This window comes from Leucopleurus acutus, assembly GCF_964270905.1.
Source record: "Leucopleurus acutus genome assembly, chromosome: 2".
NCBI classification, from domain to species: Eukaryota; Metazoa; Chordata; class Mammalia; order Artiodactyla; family Delphinidae; genus Leucopleurus; species Leucopleurus acutus.
In genome coordinates this window covers 165,604,267-165,624,122 of record NC_139143.1, presented here as the reverse complement: position 1 = coordinate 165,624,122, position 19,856 = coordinate 165,604,267, and the positions used below count along the sequence as shown (strand labels likewise).

The 19,856-nt window shown below is 39.7% G+C and overlaps 1 protein-coding gene and 1 pseudogene across 12 annotated transcripts in view; one reads left to right on the top strand and one right to left on the bottom strand.

Annotated features, from left to right (window-relative positions):
- Positions 1 to 3,875, bottom strand: part of ZMYM6 (zinc finger MYM-type containing 6) — a 44,043-nt gene extending 40,168 nt beyond the window's left edge. For 4 of the 11 annotated variants that reach the window (XM_082833575.1, XM_082833583.1, XM_082833578.1 and 1 more), the window contains exons 1-3: positions 3,245 to 3,652; positions 2,548 to 2,714; positions 1,111 to 1,204 (exon numbers count right to left, since the gene is read on the bottom strand). In XM_082833575.1, coding sequence (XP_082689701.1) covers positions 1,111 to 1,204; positions 2,548 to 2,624 — 171 coding nt within the window. In that variant the 5' untranslated portion in view covers positions 2,625 to 2,714; positions 3,245 to 3,652. Of the gene's footprint in view, positions 1 to 1,110; positions 1,205 to 2,547; positions 3,023 to 3,244; positions 3,653 to 3,768 lie in introns of those variants that run through there. The other 7 variants (XM_082833587.1, XM_082833586.1, XM_082833584.1 and 4 more) reach the window with 5 other exon arrangements.
- On the top strand, positions 442 to 849 carry LOC309957986 (small ribosomal subunit protein eS12-like; annotated as a pseudogene). The gene has a single exon. The product of its transcript is annotated as a small ribosomal subunit protein eS12-like (transcript).
- Positions 3,876 to 19,856: the final 15,981 nt, after the last annotated feature.

Here is a 19,856-nt window from a genome sequence, read left to right as displayed (position 1 = left end):
CCACCTAGAGGGGTGGGTTAGGGAGGGTGGGAGGGAGATGCAAGAGGGAGGAGCTATGGGGATATATGTTTATGTATAGCTGATTCACTTTGTTATACAGCAGAAACTAACACACCACTGTAAAGCAATTATACTCCAATAAAGATGTTAAAAAAAAAAGAAAGAAAAGAAAAGGTGGGAAGGATGAGTGACGACACTGAAGAGGAAAACAAAGGCCTAAACATGGATAGTTCGGATGCCACACTAAAAAGTTTGTTTTATCCCGCATGAGGAGACAGGGTCTTTAAAGAGAGCAGTGTCATCAGATCTATAAAGAGCACCATAGTGCTCTTTCCCTGTTGCTGGGGAATTGCATGGGAGGTAGAGGCCCCGGTGCATTCAAGATTCGGCTCCACCCATAACCCATTGCTGTGGCCATAACCCACCGCCTTGGTGGAGGAAAGCATTTCCACTGGAGGTGTAATGGACATTAATACTGCTTTACAAGAGATGCTGAAGACCACCCTCATCCAGGACAGCCTAGCATGTGGGATTCCGAAGCTGCCAAAGCCTTAGACAAGTGCCAATCCCATCTCTGTGTGCTTGCATCCAATTCTGATGAGCTTATGTCAAGTTGGTAAAGGCCCTTGTGCTGAATGACAAATCAACCTAATTCAGGTTGATGGTAACAAGAAACTAGGGGAATGGGTAGGCCTCTGTAAAACTGACAGACAGGAAAAACCCTGTAAAGCGGATGGTTGCAGTTGTGTGGTGGTTAAGCAAAGAGTCTCAGGCCAAGGATGTCATTAAGGAGTACTTCTAATAGAAGAAATGATCAGATTAAAAACTTGGCTCTTGTTCCTCAAAAAAGAGTATCACTATACAGAGTTTTGGTGAGATATGTGACTGAAGACATGACGATGAATAGGAAACTGTTATAAAAGTCCAGATGAGAAATAATAAAACAGGGAGGAAAGGGCAAGGTAAAAAAAATTCTTAAAAGGTAGAACCCACAAAACTTGACAAACAAATGGTTACTTCTGGCAAAAGAAGAGAAAGAATTTACCATCTGGAGGGAAAATAAGTATCATGGATACCACCATCCCCCACCCCACATCCTGTAGACACTACCTCAGAACCCTTCACAGCACAGCATTTTAGGAAGGCGTGGAGTGGATGAACAAGACAACATCTACTTGACATCCCTGTCCTGGAATGACACTGCCTTTGAGATAATAAGAGAAATAGAGTATTATCACTATGACTTATTTTATTATTTATATTTTCAATATTATTGATTTGCTTATGCAATGAAGCCAATAACTAGAGTATAAAGCAAAAGAACTGTCCATGAAGGAAAAAAAATCATTTTTTGCCAAAACAACTAACTGGTCTCTCCACACTAATCTCCACAGATTTCCAATCTGGGTCCCTAAAAGGTAGCCATATGATCTTTCCAAACATGTTTATCTTATTCTCCCAAGTAAAACCCTACAATGGCTTCCCAAAGCTCTCAGGAGAAGACCAAAATTCGTAACAAGGTCCACAAGGTTCTGCATAATCTGGCCCCAAACTACCTACACTGCCTCATCCTAGAAGTAGGATAGCATAGGCTCTGATGTCTGATACCTGGGTTTGAATCCAATCTTTGCTATTTATGAGCTGTGATCTGTGGTAAACTGCTTGACCTCTTTGTACCTGGTTTCCTCATCTCTAAAATGGGGATGATAATATGGTTGTGAGAATGGTGCCTGGCACAGTCTAAGTACATATAAGTGTTAATAGTAACAAGTTAGTATTTATAAGATCATGTTATTATGATATAATATACTCTACATATTGACATATTAATATCACTATTAGTATTGTTATTATGATCATCATTATCATCGTCATCACCATTTTTGCACCTCTTCTGTTCCAGGCCCACTGGTCCTGCAGTCCTTCAAAAGAACCAAGCATCTTCCCAAATCAGAGCTTTCCTGTATGCAGATCACTCTACCTGGAACACTCTCCTCCATGCCTTCACCTAGTCAATTCATTCTTCATAATTCGGCTGACAAATCCTTCTCTAGCCCCCTGCCCCCAATCAAAACTAGGTCAGATTCCCCATTTCAGACTTTTCTTCCACAGCACTTGTCTTAGTTTGTAATTATATATATCATGTGCAATTACTTGTGTAATGTCTATCTCCTCTACTAACCTGCAAGCTCTATGAAGGAAGGGACTAAACTGATTTTGCTCACTCCTGGATCCCCAGAGCCTGGCATAGAGGAGACCACAAATACTTACAGAATAAATGGAAACTACTATCAGATACAAGAGAACTTTTTAAAAAGGTACCAATGGAAAAAGGGTAATACACGTTACTTTCTTCTCACAAAAAGAAATATAATACAGTTACCAAGATCTTTTTTCATTCAAAGAGCAGAATAGGTGATTTACTCATCTAATGGGGAAAAAATCAGTTTGGGTTACCTTACAAGTCAGAAACTAACTAAAAATTTGAATTCACCAGGTAGAAAGGAAGAAATTTTTTTAAATTTAAAATAAATATGAAATGCTTACTTGAGCATTGTCAGGTTCTTCTTTAATTTTGTCCAGAAGCCCCCGCTGCGGTGCCATTGCTTTGCCACATTCACCATCCAAAGGTTCTTTCATTCTAATTTTTTAGGTAAAGGAATTCCCCGGTCTAAAACTAATATATTTCTTCTTGGTGATGGATAGTTGGATTCCTAAAACACAACATAAAGGATTGGTACTCAGACTTTTTTTTTTTTTCATGTTTATCTATATCAAAAGCTTTGTTTTGAGCACAAGGTTTTAGGGCTAAGCATTTGGAAAAAAAACAACCCTTCTGGGGCCATGACTCTTCTCCTTTCTTCCTGCCTTCTGCTTCTTTGGTAGCTGCCTTCACATAAAGTCTTACAGCAATAGCTCCCACTTCCCTGATAGCTTTAAAGACAAATACTCTGGTCTTTTGTATGTTGAAAGTTACTGAGGTAATTAGACTGGCAGACCAACACGTGAGAGAACGTTACCAAGCTCTTAGAAGAAAGGACTCAGAAATACTGTTTCTGAGTCCATGAGAATTAGTACTTGGAGGCCCACCTCAGCTTATATTTCTCAAAATGGGGCACACCAAACTCCCCACCCCCACGTCTAACTCAGCCTTCACTAGAGGCCTCCATAAGGGCCCCAACTCTCGGCTTAAAGATAGATGAGAGCGCAAGTTGCCTCCACAAATGAACAGGTATGCCCTTACTTAAAGTGGACCACCTGCAGGGTCTCACGAAGGCCATGCCCAGGAATGAGCCCCTCTGAGATCCGCTTCCCAATCTCCTTCTTGTAAACAAGATTAGTCATTCAGCGGACTTCCCTTCCCCTAAACAGGACGTAGTACACCTGAAGCAAAAAGGAAACTCTCCAAAGTTGTCTTTACCCAAACAGGCAAGCCAGACATGGAAATGGGCAACTGGCTTAATAACCAGTCCGAGGGATGAGAATTTAGGACTACCTGCCACAGTTACAACAATCTATGGGCTCTCGTGTCGTAATCGCTCCCAAAATCTCGTCCCCACCAATAATTCCCACGCCTGTCACAGGGTACAAACGCTGCAACGTTGTATCTTTTGGAGAGAACGCGACCCACAAATGCCTGTCAGCGTGTCCCTGCAGCGAAACCGCAACGCCCGACTGCGCCGCTTCCGCCCAGCGCCCGCCTCGTCACGTGGCGCGGCCGCCGCCCCGCCCCACGCGGCCCCTCCCGCTGCTGCCGGCCGCGCTCACCTTCTGGTGGCTTCCCTGCTCCCGGGGAGCACCGACCGGGGGAAGGAGTAGAACCCAAGGCCCCCACCCTGGGACGAAGATTATTTTCTCTTACGGGAATTTTTCCGCCTAATCCATCGCAACGCAACACCCGGACAACTGCGCGTGCGCAACCCTGGTCTCCGCCCCCTTTCCCATTATGCTCCAGACCTGAGCTGAGTGGATTTCCCAGCATTCCTCTTTCCTCAGTTATGGTTGACTTCTTAAAGAGACCAAAACCCAATGGTGAGAAGATAGAGGAAGAGGTTGGGAAGAAACTAAGGGGCGTAAGATGACGCTGTTAAGTGCCCTGCACCATTCTTTATTGCCCATGTCTGGAAAGGTGACCTGCCAAGAGAACATGAATAAATAATAGCTGATATTTATTAAGCCAAGTGTTTGGTAAACACTTGATATGAATCTTTCCACTTAATGCTCACCACAACTCCAAGAGGTACAATTTTTGTCTGGGAGCTGTAAATGAAGACATCAACTTGTTCAAAGTCAAGATTTGATGTGTTTTCACTCAACATTGTTTTGGAGATACATCTATGATCTGTGAGGCTGTCGTTTATTTGTTTTGACTGCTGTATAGTATTCCACTTTATGAATGTGCTGCAGTTTAACTGTCTACTTCTGATGGACATTTGAGTTATTTCCAATGTTCGGCCATTAGGAATAATAGTGCTGTGAACATTCCTGCCTCTTGTGACACATATGCTAGGTTTATACCTAGCAGTGAAATTGCTTGTTGTGTATATATGAAACTTAAGTGGATAATTTCAAACAACTTTAGAAAGTGGTTGTTTCAGTTTGTACTTCCACCAGCCATTTATAAGAATTCCATTTGCCCCACATCCTTGCCAGTAATTACTACTGTACATCTTTTTAATTTTAGCCATTCTGGTGGGGGTATAGTGGTATCTCGTTGTGATTTTACTTTGGATTTCCCAGATTTCTAATGAGGTTGAACCCATTTTCATGTTTTTTGATATATGGATAGCCTATTTTATGAAGTGCCTGTTCAAGTCTCTTACTCATTTTTGTATTGGACTGTCTGCCATTTTCTTATGGATATAAATTCTGGTGTCCTTTGATGAACATAAAAGACCTTTATGCTTAGTGTTTCTTGTGTCCTGTCAAGAAATATTTTCCTACCAAAGGTTCTGATTGACTTATGGAATTGTTATTACTTTGTCTTTCTCATTTAGATCTACAATCCATCTAAAATTGTATCTTCTGTATGCTGTGAAGTAAGTCAGGTTTCATTTTTCCATGTGAATGTTAAACTGATTAAGTGCTATTGTTTAAAAGTCTGTGCTTTCCCCCACTGTTCTTTATCATGTATATATATAAGTTGTCATAAATGCGGGTTTGTTTGAAGACTAGGTAATCTATTCCTTTTGTCTCTTTTTGTGGAAATATCACACTGTCTTTATTTCTGTAGTAGCTTTATAATAAAACTTGATATCTGGTAGAAAAAGTCCTTTGTCCCATTATGTTCTTCAAGACTGTCTTGGCTTTTCTTGGTCCTTTGCATATTTATATACATTTTAGAATCATCTTGCCAAATGTGACAAAATTTTCCTTATAAATTTTAGAATCAGCAAGGATTTTGTTTACTATTACACTAAGGCTGTAGACCTGTTTTGGAGAATTGCCATTTGTTATTCACTGTGTTGAATTGTTTCCCCCCAAAAAATATGTTGAAGTACTAACCCTCAGAATGTGACCTCATTTGGGAATACAGTTGTTGCAGATGTAATTATTTAAGACAAGGTCATATTGGAGTAGGGTTGGCCTTAATCAAGTATGACTGGTGTCCTTATAAGAAGAGATGTAGAAATGGACACATGAAGGGAGAACACCAGTTGACAATTGGGGCAGAGATTGAAGTGCTGCAACTGCAAGCCAAGGAATGTCAAGGATTGGTGTTAAACACAAGAAACTAGAAGAGGTAAGGAAAGATTCTCCCATAAAGATTTCAAAGAGAGAATGGCCCTACTGAAACCTTGATTTTAGCCTTCAAGCCTCCCGAACTATGAGACAATAAATTTTTATTAGTAACACTTTATGACAGCAGGCCCAGGAAACTAAGATAGCATTATATAGGGTTGACTCCTCCAATCCATGAAAATGGTATATCTCTCCATTTATTTAAATGCCTGTAATTTAATAATGTTTTGTAGTTTTTAAGTATAGAGAGCTAACATCCTTTTAAGATGTTTTTCTGGATCTTTGATATTTTATGTCATTTTAAATGGTAAAATTTCATTTTCTAATAGTTCATTTCAATTGTAGAACTACAATTGACTTTTGTATGTTGGTCTTGAAGCCAGCACAATTGCTAAATTCATTTATTAATTCTAACAGTTTATCTATATATTTTTAAAAATTTTTTTAGTTTTCCAACTATGTAGAGAATAATGACAAATCATCTCTTCCTTTCCAAACAGATGACTTTTATTTATTTAATTTTCTTGCCTTATTGTGCTGGCTAAAACCTCTAGCAATGTGTTAAATGGAAATAGTGACATTGGGCATCTGTATCTTCTTCCTGCTATGTTGCTTTCAACATAAAATCATTAAATACTATATTTGCTTTAGAATTTTTGCAGTCACCTGTGGGGGGTTAAATATGTTGTATTGTTCGCAACTCCTCCCATCAAGAAAGGGAGTCTATTTCCCTACGCCTTGTTTCTGGGTTGGGCCTTGTGAATTATCTTGACTTATAGAGTATTACAGAACCGATGTCATGTGAATTCTCAAGCATAGGCCTTATAGTCCTTGCAGCTTCTGGTTTTTCTTTTGGCTGCATTGGGTCTTTGTTACTGCACATGAGCTTTCTCTAGTTGTAGCAAGTGGGAGCTACTCTTTGTGGCAGTGTGCGGGCTTCTCATTGAGGTGGCTTCTCTTGTTGTGGAGCACAGGCTCTAGGCCCGCGGGCTTCAGTAGTTGTGGCACGCAGCCTCAGTAGTCGTGGCTTGTGGGCTCTAGAATGCAGGCTCAGTAGTTGTGGCACACAGGTTTAGTTGCTCCATGGCATGTGGGATCTTCCCGGACCAGGGCTCAAACCTGTGTCCCCTGCATTGGCAGGCGGATTCTTAACCATTGTGCCACCAGGGAAGTCCCACATCTTCTGCTTTTACTTTCTTGGAACATTCCTACAACATATCAAAGTTAGATGGGTTAAACTACTGAATGATGAAAAGTCATGCAAAGAGTGGCCCCATGGCCAGCACCAGGGCCCCATACCTGTGAGTGGAACCATCTTAGATCCTCCAGGTTGCTAGCTGACTGCAGCTTCATGAGCAAGCTCAGGCAGAAGAATTGCCTAACTAAGCCCAAATTGTAGAATCACAAGTAAGTAAATGGTTTTTGTTTTAAGTAAATAACTTCTGGGGTGCTTTGTTATTTAGCAATAGGTATCTGTTCCAGAATTAATATCTAGAAGTGGAGTACTGCCAATCCTAAAACCTAAAACATACAACATTGGCTTTGGGACCAGGCAGCAGGCAGGGTCCGGAAAGACAGCAAGGAAACTCTTAGTGGAGTCTGGAAGAGCAGTCAAGAAATTGTTATTGGAGGCTAGAAAAAGACTAACCAGTGTTATGTAGTGACAAAATGTTTGGCAGTGCTGCCACCTGTACTAACTTAGCAGATAGAAAATGTACTTAATGAACTTGTGGACCTAGATTAGGGGATTTCCAGAAAGAATACTAAAAGTGCCTATTGATTTATTTTAAACATTTGTGATAAGCTATTGTAAAAGAGAAATAAGCTAAAGAAGGAACGATTTTGTTTTCAAGCAGAAATTAGACAAAATATAAAGGGTCCAGGACAGTCTCTCCAGCTAGCACAATATCATCAAAATAAGAAATGGCGGGGGACTTCCCTGGTGGTCCAGTGGCTAAGACTCTGTGCTCCCAATGTAGGGGGCCTGGGTTCGATCCCGGGTCAGGGAACTAGATCCCACATGCCGCAACTAAGAGTTGGCATGGGCTTCCCTGGTGGTGCAGTGGTTAAGAATCCACCTGCCAATGCAGGGGACACGGGTTCGAGCCCTGGTCTGGGAAGATCCCACATGCCGCGGGCAACTGGGCCCGTGAGCCACAACTACTGAGCTTGCACGTCTGGAGCCTGTGCTCCGCAACAAGAGAGGCTGCGACAGTGAGAGGCCCGTGCACCACGATGAAGAGTGGCCCCCGCTCGCCGCAACTAGAGAAAGCCCTCGCACAGAAACGAAGACCCAACACAGCCATAAATAAATAAATAAATAAATAAATAAATAGATTGGGCGTATCTTGTAAGTGGCTCTCACAGAATGGGTTTCTTTTTTAAAAAATTTTAATAGCTTTATTAAGATATAATTCACAAAAAAAAGATATAATTCACATACCATACAATATACCCATTTAAAGTGTACAATTCGGGACTTCCCTAGCAGTCCAGTGGTTAAGACTTTGCGCTTCCACTACAGGGGGCATAAGTTCGATCCCTGGTCGGGGAAGTAAGATCCCACGTGCCACACGGCACAGCCAAATAAATAAATAAATAAATAAATAAAAATAAAATGTACAATTCAATGGGTTTTGTGTATTCACAAAATTGTGCGACCATTACCACAATTAACATCAGAACATTTTCATCACCCCAAAAAGAAACCCTGTATCTATTAGCCATCACTCCTCATTTCCTCCCAACTCCTAGGCAACTACCAGTCTACTTTATTTCTCTATAGATTTGCCTATTCTAAACATTTTTTATAAATAGAATCATACAACATGTGGTCTTTTGTGACTGACTTCTTTCACTTAGCATGTTTTCAAGGTTCATCCACATTTCAGCGTGTATCAGTATTTTATTCTTATTGCCAATTAATATGGATGGATTACCATATTTTATTTATCCATTTATCATTTAATGGACTTTTGATTATAATGAATAATGCTGCTATGTACAATCAGGTGCAAGTTCTTATGTGGACATAGGTTTTTATTTCTCTTGGGTATATACCTAAGAATGGCATTGCTAAATTATATGGTAGGTCTGTGTTTAACCACTTGAGATTGTTTTCCAAAGTGGTGTACCTTTTTTGCATTCCCTCTAGCAGTGTATGAGAGTTTCATTTTCTTCTCATCCCCTAAACATTTATTATTATCTCTCTTTTTGCTGATAACTGTCTTAGTGGGTGTGGAGTTGTATCTCATTGTGGTTTTAATTTGCATTTCCCTGATGACTAATGATGTTGAGCATATTTTCATGTGCTTATTGGCCAATTGTTGATCTTCTTTGGAGAAATGTCTATTCAGATCATTTGTCCATTAACTGGCTTGTCTTTTTGTTATTGAGATATAAAAGTTCTTTATATATTCTTATTGCAATGCCCCTATCAGATATGTGATTTGCAAAGATTTTATCCCATTCTGTGGGTTGCATTTTTACTCTCTTGATGGAATCTTGAATTTTACTGATGTCCAATTTATTTTCTTCTGTTGCTTGTGCTTTTCAGTGTCATATCTAAGAAACCATTGCCTAATCCAATGTCACAGAGATTTATGTCTATGTTTTCTTCAAGGATTTTATAGTTTTAGCTCTTACATTTAGGTCTTGATCTATTTTGAGTTAATTTTGTATGTAGTGTGAGGTAGGGGGTCCAACTTCACTCTTTTGTATGTGGATACCAGTTGTCCCATCCCCATTTGTTACAGAGACTGTTCTTTCCCCCACTGAATTATGTTGGAATGCTTGTGGAAATGAATTGACGTGAAGGTTTATTTCTGGTCTCACAATTTTTTTCCATTGACCTATATGTCAATACTTATGTCAGTACCATGTTGTTTTGATGACTACAGATTTGCCATAAGCTTAAAATACATATATTTTTCCAGGTTTTTCAATACTAAAAGAGGCCCAATAGCAGCTCTAATATTTTTGTCCAACATTTACTCTTGTGTACACCCTTGAAACCTAAATTTGGTCTCTGGTGGTTTTTTCCCACCAAAAGAATCTGGAACTCATTGCAGAATAGATGATTCTATGGGGCAGGAGAAAAATCAGTATGGCTTTGGAACATTTTGTTGTGTCAAGAGTGTTTCAGGGATGTCAGGGGCAGAGCTAAAAGGCCAAAGCTTAAAGATGTGCTCACTGACCAACTTGCAATTATTTCATTTTATTTTATTTTAAATTATTTACTTTTCAGTTTGTGTCTCTTAATTCCCTACCCCTATCTTGTCTCTCTCCCATTCCCTCTCCCCCCCGGGGTAGCCACTAGTTTGTTGTCTATAACTGTGAGTCTGTTTTTGTTTTCTTGTATTCATTTGTTTGTTTTATTTTTCAGATTCCACATGTGAGTGATAACACAAAGTATTTGTCTTTCTTTGACTTATTTCACTAAGCATCATATCCTCTAGGTCTATCTATGTCATTGTAAATGGTAGAATTCCATTCTTTTTTTCATCATCAGTGATGACATATGGTCCTAGGCTTTTCTTTGTTGAGAATTTTCTTCTTATTACTGATTCAATTTCCCTACTGGTTAGGTATTTTTGTTTTTGTTTTTGTTTTGCCATGCCACACAGCTTATGGGATCTTAGTCCCCCACCAGTGATCGAAACTGGGCCCCAGCAGTGAAAGCACTGAGTCCTAACCACAGACCACCAGGGAATTCCCAAGAATTTCATTCTTTTTTATGGCTGAGTAATAATCCATTGTATATATATATATACCACATTTTCTTTATCCATTCATCTGTTGATGGACACTTAGGTAATTGTAAATAATGCTGCTATAAACTTTGAGGTGCATGTATGTTTTTGAATTAGTGTTTTCATTTTCTTCATATATATAACCAAAGGATTGGAATTGCTGGATCATATAGTAGTTTCATTTTTAGTTGAGGAACCTCCACACTGTTTTCCATAGTGGGTGCACCAATTTACATTCGCACCAAGAGTGTGCTAAGGTTCCCTTTTCTTCACATCCTCACCAATATCTGTTATTTGTAGACTTTTTGATGATAGTCATTCTGAGAGGTGTGAGGTAATATCTCATTGTGGTTTTGGTTTGCATTTCTCTGACTGTTAGCAATGTTGAGTATCTCTTCATGTGCCTTTCAGCCATCTGATATATATTTTTCAGAAAAATGTCTATTCAGGTTTTCTGCCTATTTTTTAATCAGGTTGTTGGTTTAGTTTTTTGGGTTTTTTTATTACTGGGTTATATGAGCTGTTTGTATATTTTCAATATTAACCCCTATCGGTCATATCATTTGCAAATATTTTCTCCCATTCAGTATGTTGTCTTCTCACTGTTGATGGATTCCTTTGCTGTGCAAAAGTTTTTAAGTTTAATTTGGTCTCATTTGCTTATTTTTGCTCTTGTTTCTTTTGCCTTAGGAGGCATCCAAAAGATATTGCTATGATTTATGCCTATGTTTTCTTCTGACCAACTTGTAATAATTTGATTGTAAAACATCATAATTTGGGTTAATTGGAATAATTCAAATCTATAAAGGTTATACATCCATACTGAGACTTAAAAGAGAAAAATAGCTTTAATACAATAAAAGGATGAATACAATATGATACATTTAATAATGAGTTATATGTGTATCTGCAAGTAGAGGTGTGAATGCACATGTATTTTTTCTTCTGTAAAGGGTATGTTGATTTAAATATACCTACATATAATTTACTTATGTTTATGCTCTATGTATGTATGTATGTGTGTGTGTGTGTGTGTATATATATACATATATATACATATATACAAGCAAGTAAAAATGAACCAAAAATTTATGAATAAGCCAAAGCACCTTTAAAAAGTACCAAGTAGGGGACTTCCCTGGTGGCACAGTGGATAAAACTCCACGCTCCCAATGCAGGGGGCCCAGGTTCAATCCCTGGTCAGGGGGACATGCATGCTGCACTGCTGGTGGGAATGTGAATTGGTACAGCCACTATGGAGAACAGTATGGAGGTTCCTTAAAAAACTACAAATAGAACTACCATATGACCCAGCAATCTCACTACTGGGCATACACCCTGAGAAAACCATAATTCAAAAAGAGTCATGTACCACAATGTTCATTGCAGCTCTATTTACAATAGCCAGGACATGGAAGCAACCTAAGTGTCCATCAACAGATGAATGGATAAAGAAGATGTGGCACATATATACAATGGAATATTACTCAGCCATAAAAAGAAACGAAATTGAGTTATTTGTAGTGAGGTGGATGGACCTAGAGTCCGTCATACAGAGTGAAGTAAGTCAGAAAGAGAAAGACAAATACCGTATGCTAACACATATATATGGAATCTAAGAAAAAAATGTCATGAAGAAACTAGGGGTAAGACAGGAATAAAGACACAGACCTACTAGAGAATGGACTTGAGGATATGGGGAGGGGGAAGGGTAAGCTGTGACAAAGTGAGAGAGTGGCATGGACATATATACACTACCAAACGTAAAATAGATAGCTAGTGGGAAGCAGCCGCATAGCACAGGGAGGTAGCTTGGTGCTTTGTGACCACCTAGAGGGGTGGGATAGGGAGGGTGGGAGGAAGGGTGACACAAGAGGGAAGAGATATGGGAACATATGTATATGTATAACTGATTCACTTTGTTATAAAGCACAAACTAACACACCATTGTATAGGAATTATACTCCAATAAAGATAAAAAAAAAAGTGCACGTCACAACTAAGGAGCCCTTGAGCTGTAACTAAGGAGCCCGTCTGCTGCAACTAAGGAGCCGGCAAGCCACAACTAAGGAGCCCACCTGCCACACTAAGACCCAGCACAACCAAATAAATAAATATGTTTTAAAAAATAAAAAAAATTAAAAGTACCAATTCTAGGAAGGAGCCATCAGCACTAGTGATTTCATAAAATTATCATGACCAGATAAAAGACAGTCCAGCAGTTACTCAGCACCAGATTAACAGTAAGCAAGTAAAAATAGAGTTCAACAGATATTCTAAAGATGAGAAAAGTGAATCAAACTTTCATCTCTCAGGTGATAAAGCAACTAAATGGCCCTACTACTTATAATAAAATACTGGTTAGAAATACCTAAGTTTTCAAGCAGAATGATGTTATCTAATGGCAGGATGATTGATTAGGGACTATTGATCATGCAAAACTTAGGACTTACAAAGTTTCCAGTATAGACACTAAGCTTCAAAAATTAAAAACCATAAGGATGACAGAGAGTTATGTCTTATGATATTTTTTTAAATTTTACTACTTAAAAAAAGGCTTTTAAATTAGTCTAAATTACCTTGAACATCAAAACTAGGTCTTAAATCCCAACTAAGAAAGAATTAGTTGATATCGCAGATCCCAGAACCTCAACTGGTCTAACATTGCATTTTTTTCCTATTGAATTTGGTAATATTTCTGAAATCCCAGAAATATTTAAAATAATATTACTGAAACCTTAAGAAGATAACAAAGTATAGGTATAAACTTAAGAGGTATAAAAACAGTGCAAAAATAATGCAGTAATATTTAACCTACGGCATTGAATAGGTTAAATATAAGTGTAGTCAATTGTGTAATCTTTGCATTTGTACATGCTTTGCTGATTTTTAAGGCATATGAGATATTCAAAAGTATCAACCAGGGACTTCCCTGGTGGTGCAGTGGTTAAGAATCCGCCTGCCAATGCAGGGGACACGGGTTCGAGCCCTGGTCCGGGAAGATCCCACATGCCATGGAGCAACTAAGCCTGTGCACCACAACTACAGAGCCTGTGCTCTAGAGCCCGCAAGCCACAACTACTGAGCCCGTGTGCCACAACTGCTGAAGCCCGCATGCCTAGAGCCCATGCTCTGCAACAAGAGAAGCCACCGCAATGAGAAGCTCGCGCACCACAACAAAGAGTAGCCCCCGCTCGCTGCAACTAGATAAAGACAGCACGCAGCAAGCAAGACCCAAAGCAGCCAAAAATAAATAAATAAAGTATCAGCCATATTAAATTTGTAACTGCAGTTTAAATTGTTTAAGGAAGTTAAAGTAATCAAACGTGTATTCCATGTTTAATGCTCAAGAAAAAAATGATTTCAACATATTGTTTATTAGAAATATGACTTTAGTAAATTGGGTGTTAAGCAAAAAACAAGTAGCTGTGAGTATTCTCCCTCAGGCACAAAAGTCCCGTGGATGTAAAAGAATCCATCAAATATACTGAATCATGGACTTCCCTGGTGGCGCAGTGGGTGAGAGTCCGCCTGCCGATGCAGGGGACACGGGTTCGAGCCCTGGTCTGGGAAGATCCCACATGCCGCGGAGCGGCTAGGCCCGTGAGCCATGGCCGCTGAGGCTGCAAATACTGAATCATAAGTCACAAAGTAGATAATATGCTTTTACTACTTCTTAGGAAGAAGGGAATATAATAAATGGGGGACTGGAATAAAGGGTTGGTTGAAAGAATCAGGGAAACAGTGCCACATACACTTTCTGAGAAGGACAGACAACCAAACAGATAATTAGTCTACAGTGTGGTGAGTATTACAGAAGAGATACTCTGGGAGCACAAGGAAAGAGAAGTTAACTCAAAAAAAAAAAAAAAAAGAAGTTAACTCAACCTGTGTACCCTTTACATACCAGACATAATAAAATACTATGCAATTGGCCAGATGTTTGTAACCAAAATCACGGAAACCTCACATCCAATGGCCACAATCTGAATCCTTCGACCACCTAAATTTGCTCCACCTGTGAAATAATATATTAAGATATCCCACTTTCTGACTACAGCCTTCTATCTTTTCTATTTTCTCACTCAATTTCTCTCTCTAAAGCTATACTTCTATCTTATGAAGACATCTGGTTCCTTAATCAGTCTATTTTCATCCTATTAACCTTCCACTGTCTTCTCTTCCTTTTAGATTTTTGTACTAGTCACTTGCCAATATGCTCACCTTTCTCCTGTGGCCCTTCTGTTGTACCTACCTGGAAAAAACAACCCTGAATCAACTTCTCCATGCCTACACCTGGGCTGCTTACTATTGTTGGTAAAAAATCATACAGCCTACCAGGCTGGCATGAATATACATTCAAGTTCCTCAACCTCAACTGTGCTAATGGTATTGTCCAGAAATCTTCCCATGCCTTTTTTGTCAGTTCTCTCTTTCATTCTTCACAATGACTATTCAGAGTTTCTCCCTTCTCTTCAAATCTGTGACCCTTTCATCTCACTCATGGCAGATGACCTGACCTCTTAGTCCATAGAGAAAATACCATAGAAGCCATTAAATAAGGACTTCTTCAGTTCCTGGCACCAAACTCACAAGGTTTTCTGCAATTATACCAACCATTCTTTCTTTCCTCCAATTACAAAGGAAGGAGTGTCTCACCAGCTACCACTTTATCTTTGTCATAACAACACACCTCTTGGAAGAGCTGATTATACTCACTGTTTTCATTTCTTCATATCACACCCACTCTTTGATCCACTGCTATGATACCATATTCACTGCTTTGTGATACAATATTCTCGTACGCCTTGGTCATTTCTTTTTAATCTCTTTCCTATGTTCCCATATCTGCACTAATTTTTAAATTATCAGTGCTCCTCAAGGTCTCTCTCTTTGGTCTTCTTTTCACCTCATTGTACCCACAATAGGTGTACTCTCATCACCCACTTCTGTGGCTATAATCATCAACACTGTGGTGACCCAATGCTATAACTCTTTCCCAGATGTTTCTTCTGAACTGTTCCAGCTGCCTATTAAATATTTTCCTTTGGGTATTCCATAGGACCTGAAACTCAACAAATCTAATATTGCACCCATTATTTGCCCCAGTGCCCCACCCCCTCAACTACTTCTCCTTCTCCTGTGTTCCCTATTTCATGGAATGATACCACCATCCACCAGGTTTTCTTTCCACCACCACCGCCCCCCGCAATTGGCAGTGGAAGTGCGAACTCCTAACCACTGGACTGCCAGGGAATTCCCTACCAGGTTTTCTGATCATCATGCTTAACTCCTTCATCTCATACTAATCCACAGTGATTTTCTCTTAAACATCTCTTTAATAGGTCCTTTTTTCTCCATTCCCACTTCTACTCCTGGGTCAGACCACCATCATCTCTGATTTGGATTACTACAGCAGTCTCTGAACTGGTCTTCAGAAGTGGTCTCTGTACCTACAGCTATTCTGCCCTTCCTACCCTTACCCCCAACCAGCCAAAGCAATTTTTCTAAAGTGTAAATCCGATCAAGTAACTTCCTTGATTAAAATTCTTTTGTCTTCCCACAACCCTTCCCACTCCCTAACCTAGTTTATAAGGCCTAACATGATGTGACCCCCATCTACTTCCAGCCTCAATTCTAGCTGCTCCTTCCACTTTGTATAATAGGCTTCAATAATACTGAATTTATTTCAATTCCTCAAATGCTTCAAGCTCTTTCTTGCCTCAGCCTTTGAACAGGCTGTTCCTAGAATACTCTTCCCCCTTCTCTTTGCCTGGCTAAGTCCTACTTAGACTTCTTATATCAACTTTTATGTTATTTTCTCCTGGAAGCCTTCCTTGACCTCCAAGCCTGAGCTAGATGGGAACTTTTATGGGCCTCCCAGCATCCCATACTTCCACTCTCATAGGGTCATGTTGGTAATACCTAGTCACATGTCAAAATCCCCCACTAGACCAGCTCTATGAAGGCAGGAATTTGTGTCTATCTTGGTGCTTTTTTTAATCCCTACCATCTAGTATAGTGCCTGTCACATAAACAACACTCAACAGATATCTGTTAATTAATAATAATAATTACTGATATTCAGCACTTACTTTGCGGCAGATATTATGCTTTATATACATTGTCCCATTTGATCTTCTCAGCAACCCCATAAAGTATTATTGTCATTTCCATTTTACACATGAGGAAACTGAGGCTCACACAGGTTAACGCCCAAGGTCATTCAACTAGTAAATGAGAGAGGCAGAATTTACACATGGGCTGTCTGACTCCAAAGATAGTATTGTTATATGCTGATCTTTAAAATGGGAAGATGAGCTAGCAGGAAAAGAATACTATTATTTCAGATATTACCAACTAGGTTGGCCCAGATTAAGTGACTCCAAGAGTTCCATGGAGGTTATGATGGAAACACTGGGGAACAGTGCCAAATGCCAGGCCCCTGTAAGATTTAATATCAGTTGAAAAAAATAAGCCAATTTCAAGGTGAATTTATTTAGTATTTGGTCATTTGTATTCATAGTCCAGAGACAGTAACAATGAGAAATAGAAACAAAGACATCCTGAGGCAGAAATGATACATTCCCTGATCCATTCATTAAACAAACATTTATCGAGTGACTCCTTGTCCACTATTGTGTTAAGTGCTAGGAAATAAGATGTAAGAGGCAAAGACACCCAGTTTCAGAAACAGAGAAAGTGCACGTGAGGCAGAGATGCAGAGCAAGACTCACACAAAGAGTTTCGTCTGAGTTTGTTTGTGTGATAACTAGCAAATAAAATCTAAAATGTATTTCAAAGAATTGTCCTGAGACACATAATTAAGGTGCTTTAAAAAAAAATTTTTTTTAGCATAAAGAACTTTGAGGAGGGAGAAGGGCTCTTCAAGGAGACAGAATTGACACATTCTTACTCTCCCTGTGGCACATTGTTCCACATATTGCCAGTTAGCTACGTACTCACAAGTTGGTGAAATCTCACACTACAGTTTTGCATCGTTCTTTGACTCTTGATTTCTTTTTCCCAGCAAATTTATGAGGATTTTTCCCCATTATAAAAGTGATACAAGGTTATGGTTGGGGTGGTGGGGGAGATAAATAAATAAAGAAATAAATATTTTAAGTTGTAAGGGAAAAAGAAATCTACCCTCAGTCTCATTGTCTCAAAGACAGCAATTCTTTACATTTAGCATATTTTCCCTTATCTTCTTTCCGTGAGTTATTTTTTAAAATGTATTTGAAATGATGCTACTTATGCAATCCTCCATTCCAACTGTCCTTACTGTGTGGTAGCCTTGTGCTTCAAAGAGGACTGATACTACCACTCAATTCCAAGGGTTGTCCCTGATATAATTCAGTAACAGTATCCTAGACTCCTTACCACACTAATTGGTTCAAAATCAGCACAAGATCCCAGATAGGCCAGCTGGTTGTGAATGAGAAAGTATACTCCATGGTAATGAGCTTGCTACCATGAAGGAGGCCAGCTTGAAAATAAAGTCAATCAAAGAAGGCAGAGCTGGGGCTTCCCTGGTGGCACAGTGGTTGAGAGTCCGCCTGCCGATGCAGGGGACACGGGTTCGTGCCCCGGTCCGGGAAGATCCCACATGCCGTGGAGCGGCTGGGCCCGTGAGCCATGGACGCTGAGCTTGCGCATCCGGAGCCTGTGCTCTGCAAGGGGTGGGATAGGGAGGGTGGGAGGGAGACACAAGAGGAAGGGGATATAGGGATACATGTATATGTATAGTTGATTCACTTTGTTATACAGCAGAAACTAACACAACAATGTAAAGCAATTATACTTCAATAAAGATGTTTAAAATTTTTTTAAAAGGCAGAGCTTCATTATGTAATACACCTGAAACTAACGTACATAAGTCAACTATATTTCAACTAAAAAAAAAGAGGGTAGAGCTGAGAGAATTACAGAAAAATACAACCTAGTCCAGACAAGTATGGAGTTTATCTTCTTTCTATACTGTTCAATTTTATGACTCAATGCATTCCCTTTATTGTTTAAACCTGTTAAAGTTGAGTTATATAATACTTGCAAACAAGCATGCTAAATGGATATACTACCCAAATGGGATAATCAAATGAAGGAATTTTAGCACTAGACTTTAAAAAAATAAATGAAGCCTGTTTTTGGGGGGGGCATAGAATACAAAGAATAAAGTTGTGGTATTAATTCCCATTCTTTCTGAACTCCTACTCTTGGGCCAAAAGCAGGATACTCTTAATATCTGGGTGTTTTCCTAAGGGTATGAATGTCATTGATTATGGATGAGATCCTGAGGGCTTTTCTTGGACTATGGCTTGACTCCTACTGGGCTTCTCTCTTTAGATACTTATTTCAAAGAGGTAAGTCAAGGAAACAAGTTGGGTTCCCATGTTTCATCCAAAAGTAACAGGTATGAATTTTAGGGCATATGCAAGTATGGAGGAAATAACTTACTTGTTTTCTCATAATCAGCTTAAATCTAAATCTGAGACCTCATGCTTACACTGGCAGAAAATTTAATCTCAGTCATTATTGGTGTTCCCGAGAAGAATGCCACCAGAGGTATGTATAGGTCCCATGGTGGGTCTTACTCGCCACCAAAGCATCGTGGAATCTCTGCAGCTATTAGCTCAGTAGTCCAGACTGGTTACATCAGAGATGACCATTGCCCCAGTCTGCAGGTTCTCATCAGGACCAGTGGCTTGATCATGAATATCTTCGGCAAGGATGTAACTCCTTATTCTCAGGGTCCAGCACTCTCCCCATAATGCGGTTGAACAACATGTTGCAGGTCCCCTAAAATCACAGAACTATAGACCTTCATCCTCTTCCTGTAATTCTGAAATCTTTTCTTCCTTGGTTTCCTCTAAGGCATGTCTCTGCCTCCTGTCTCCCCTAACAACTCTCTCTCTCTCTCCCTCCCTCCCTGGATAATTTCATACTCTTTTCAGTCAGACTGAATTTTTACAAAACACGAGACCAGCTCTTGACTTCCAACAGCTTCTGCTTTTGGTCCTACTAAAATCCCTGAGATAATGATGCAAGGGAGGAAAAGTGTACAACAAATAACACAAATTAATATCTCAAAAATTAGATAACTGGGGCTTCCCTGGTGGCGCAGTGGTTGAGAGTCCGCCTGCCGATGCAGGGGACACGGGTTCGTGCCCTGGTCCGGGAAGATCCCACATGCCGCGGAGCGGCTGGGCCCGTGAGCCATGGCCGCTGAGCCTGCACGTCTGGAGCCTGTGCTCTGCAACAGGAGAGGCCACAGCAGTGAGAGACCCACGTACTGCAAAAAAAAAAAAAAAAAAAATTAGATAACTGCCCCATGAACAAGCAGTTTGCATACCCGATGGAAGT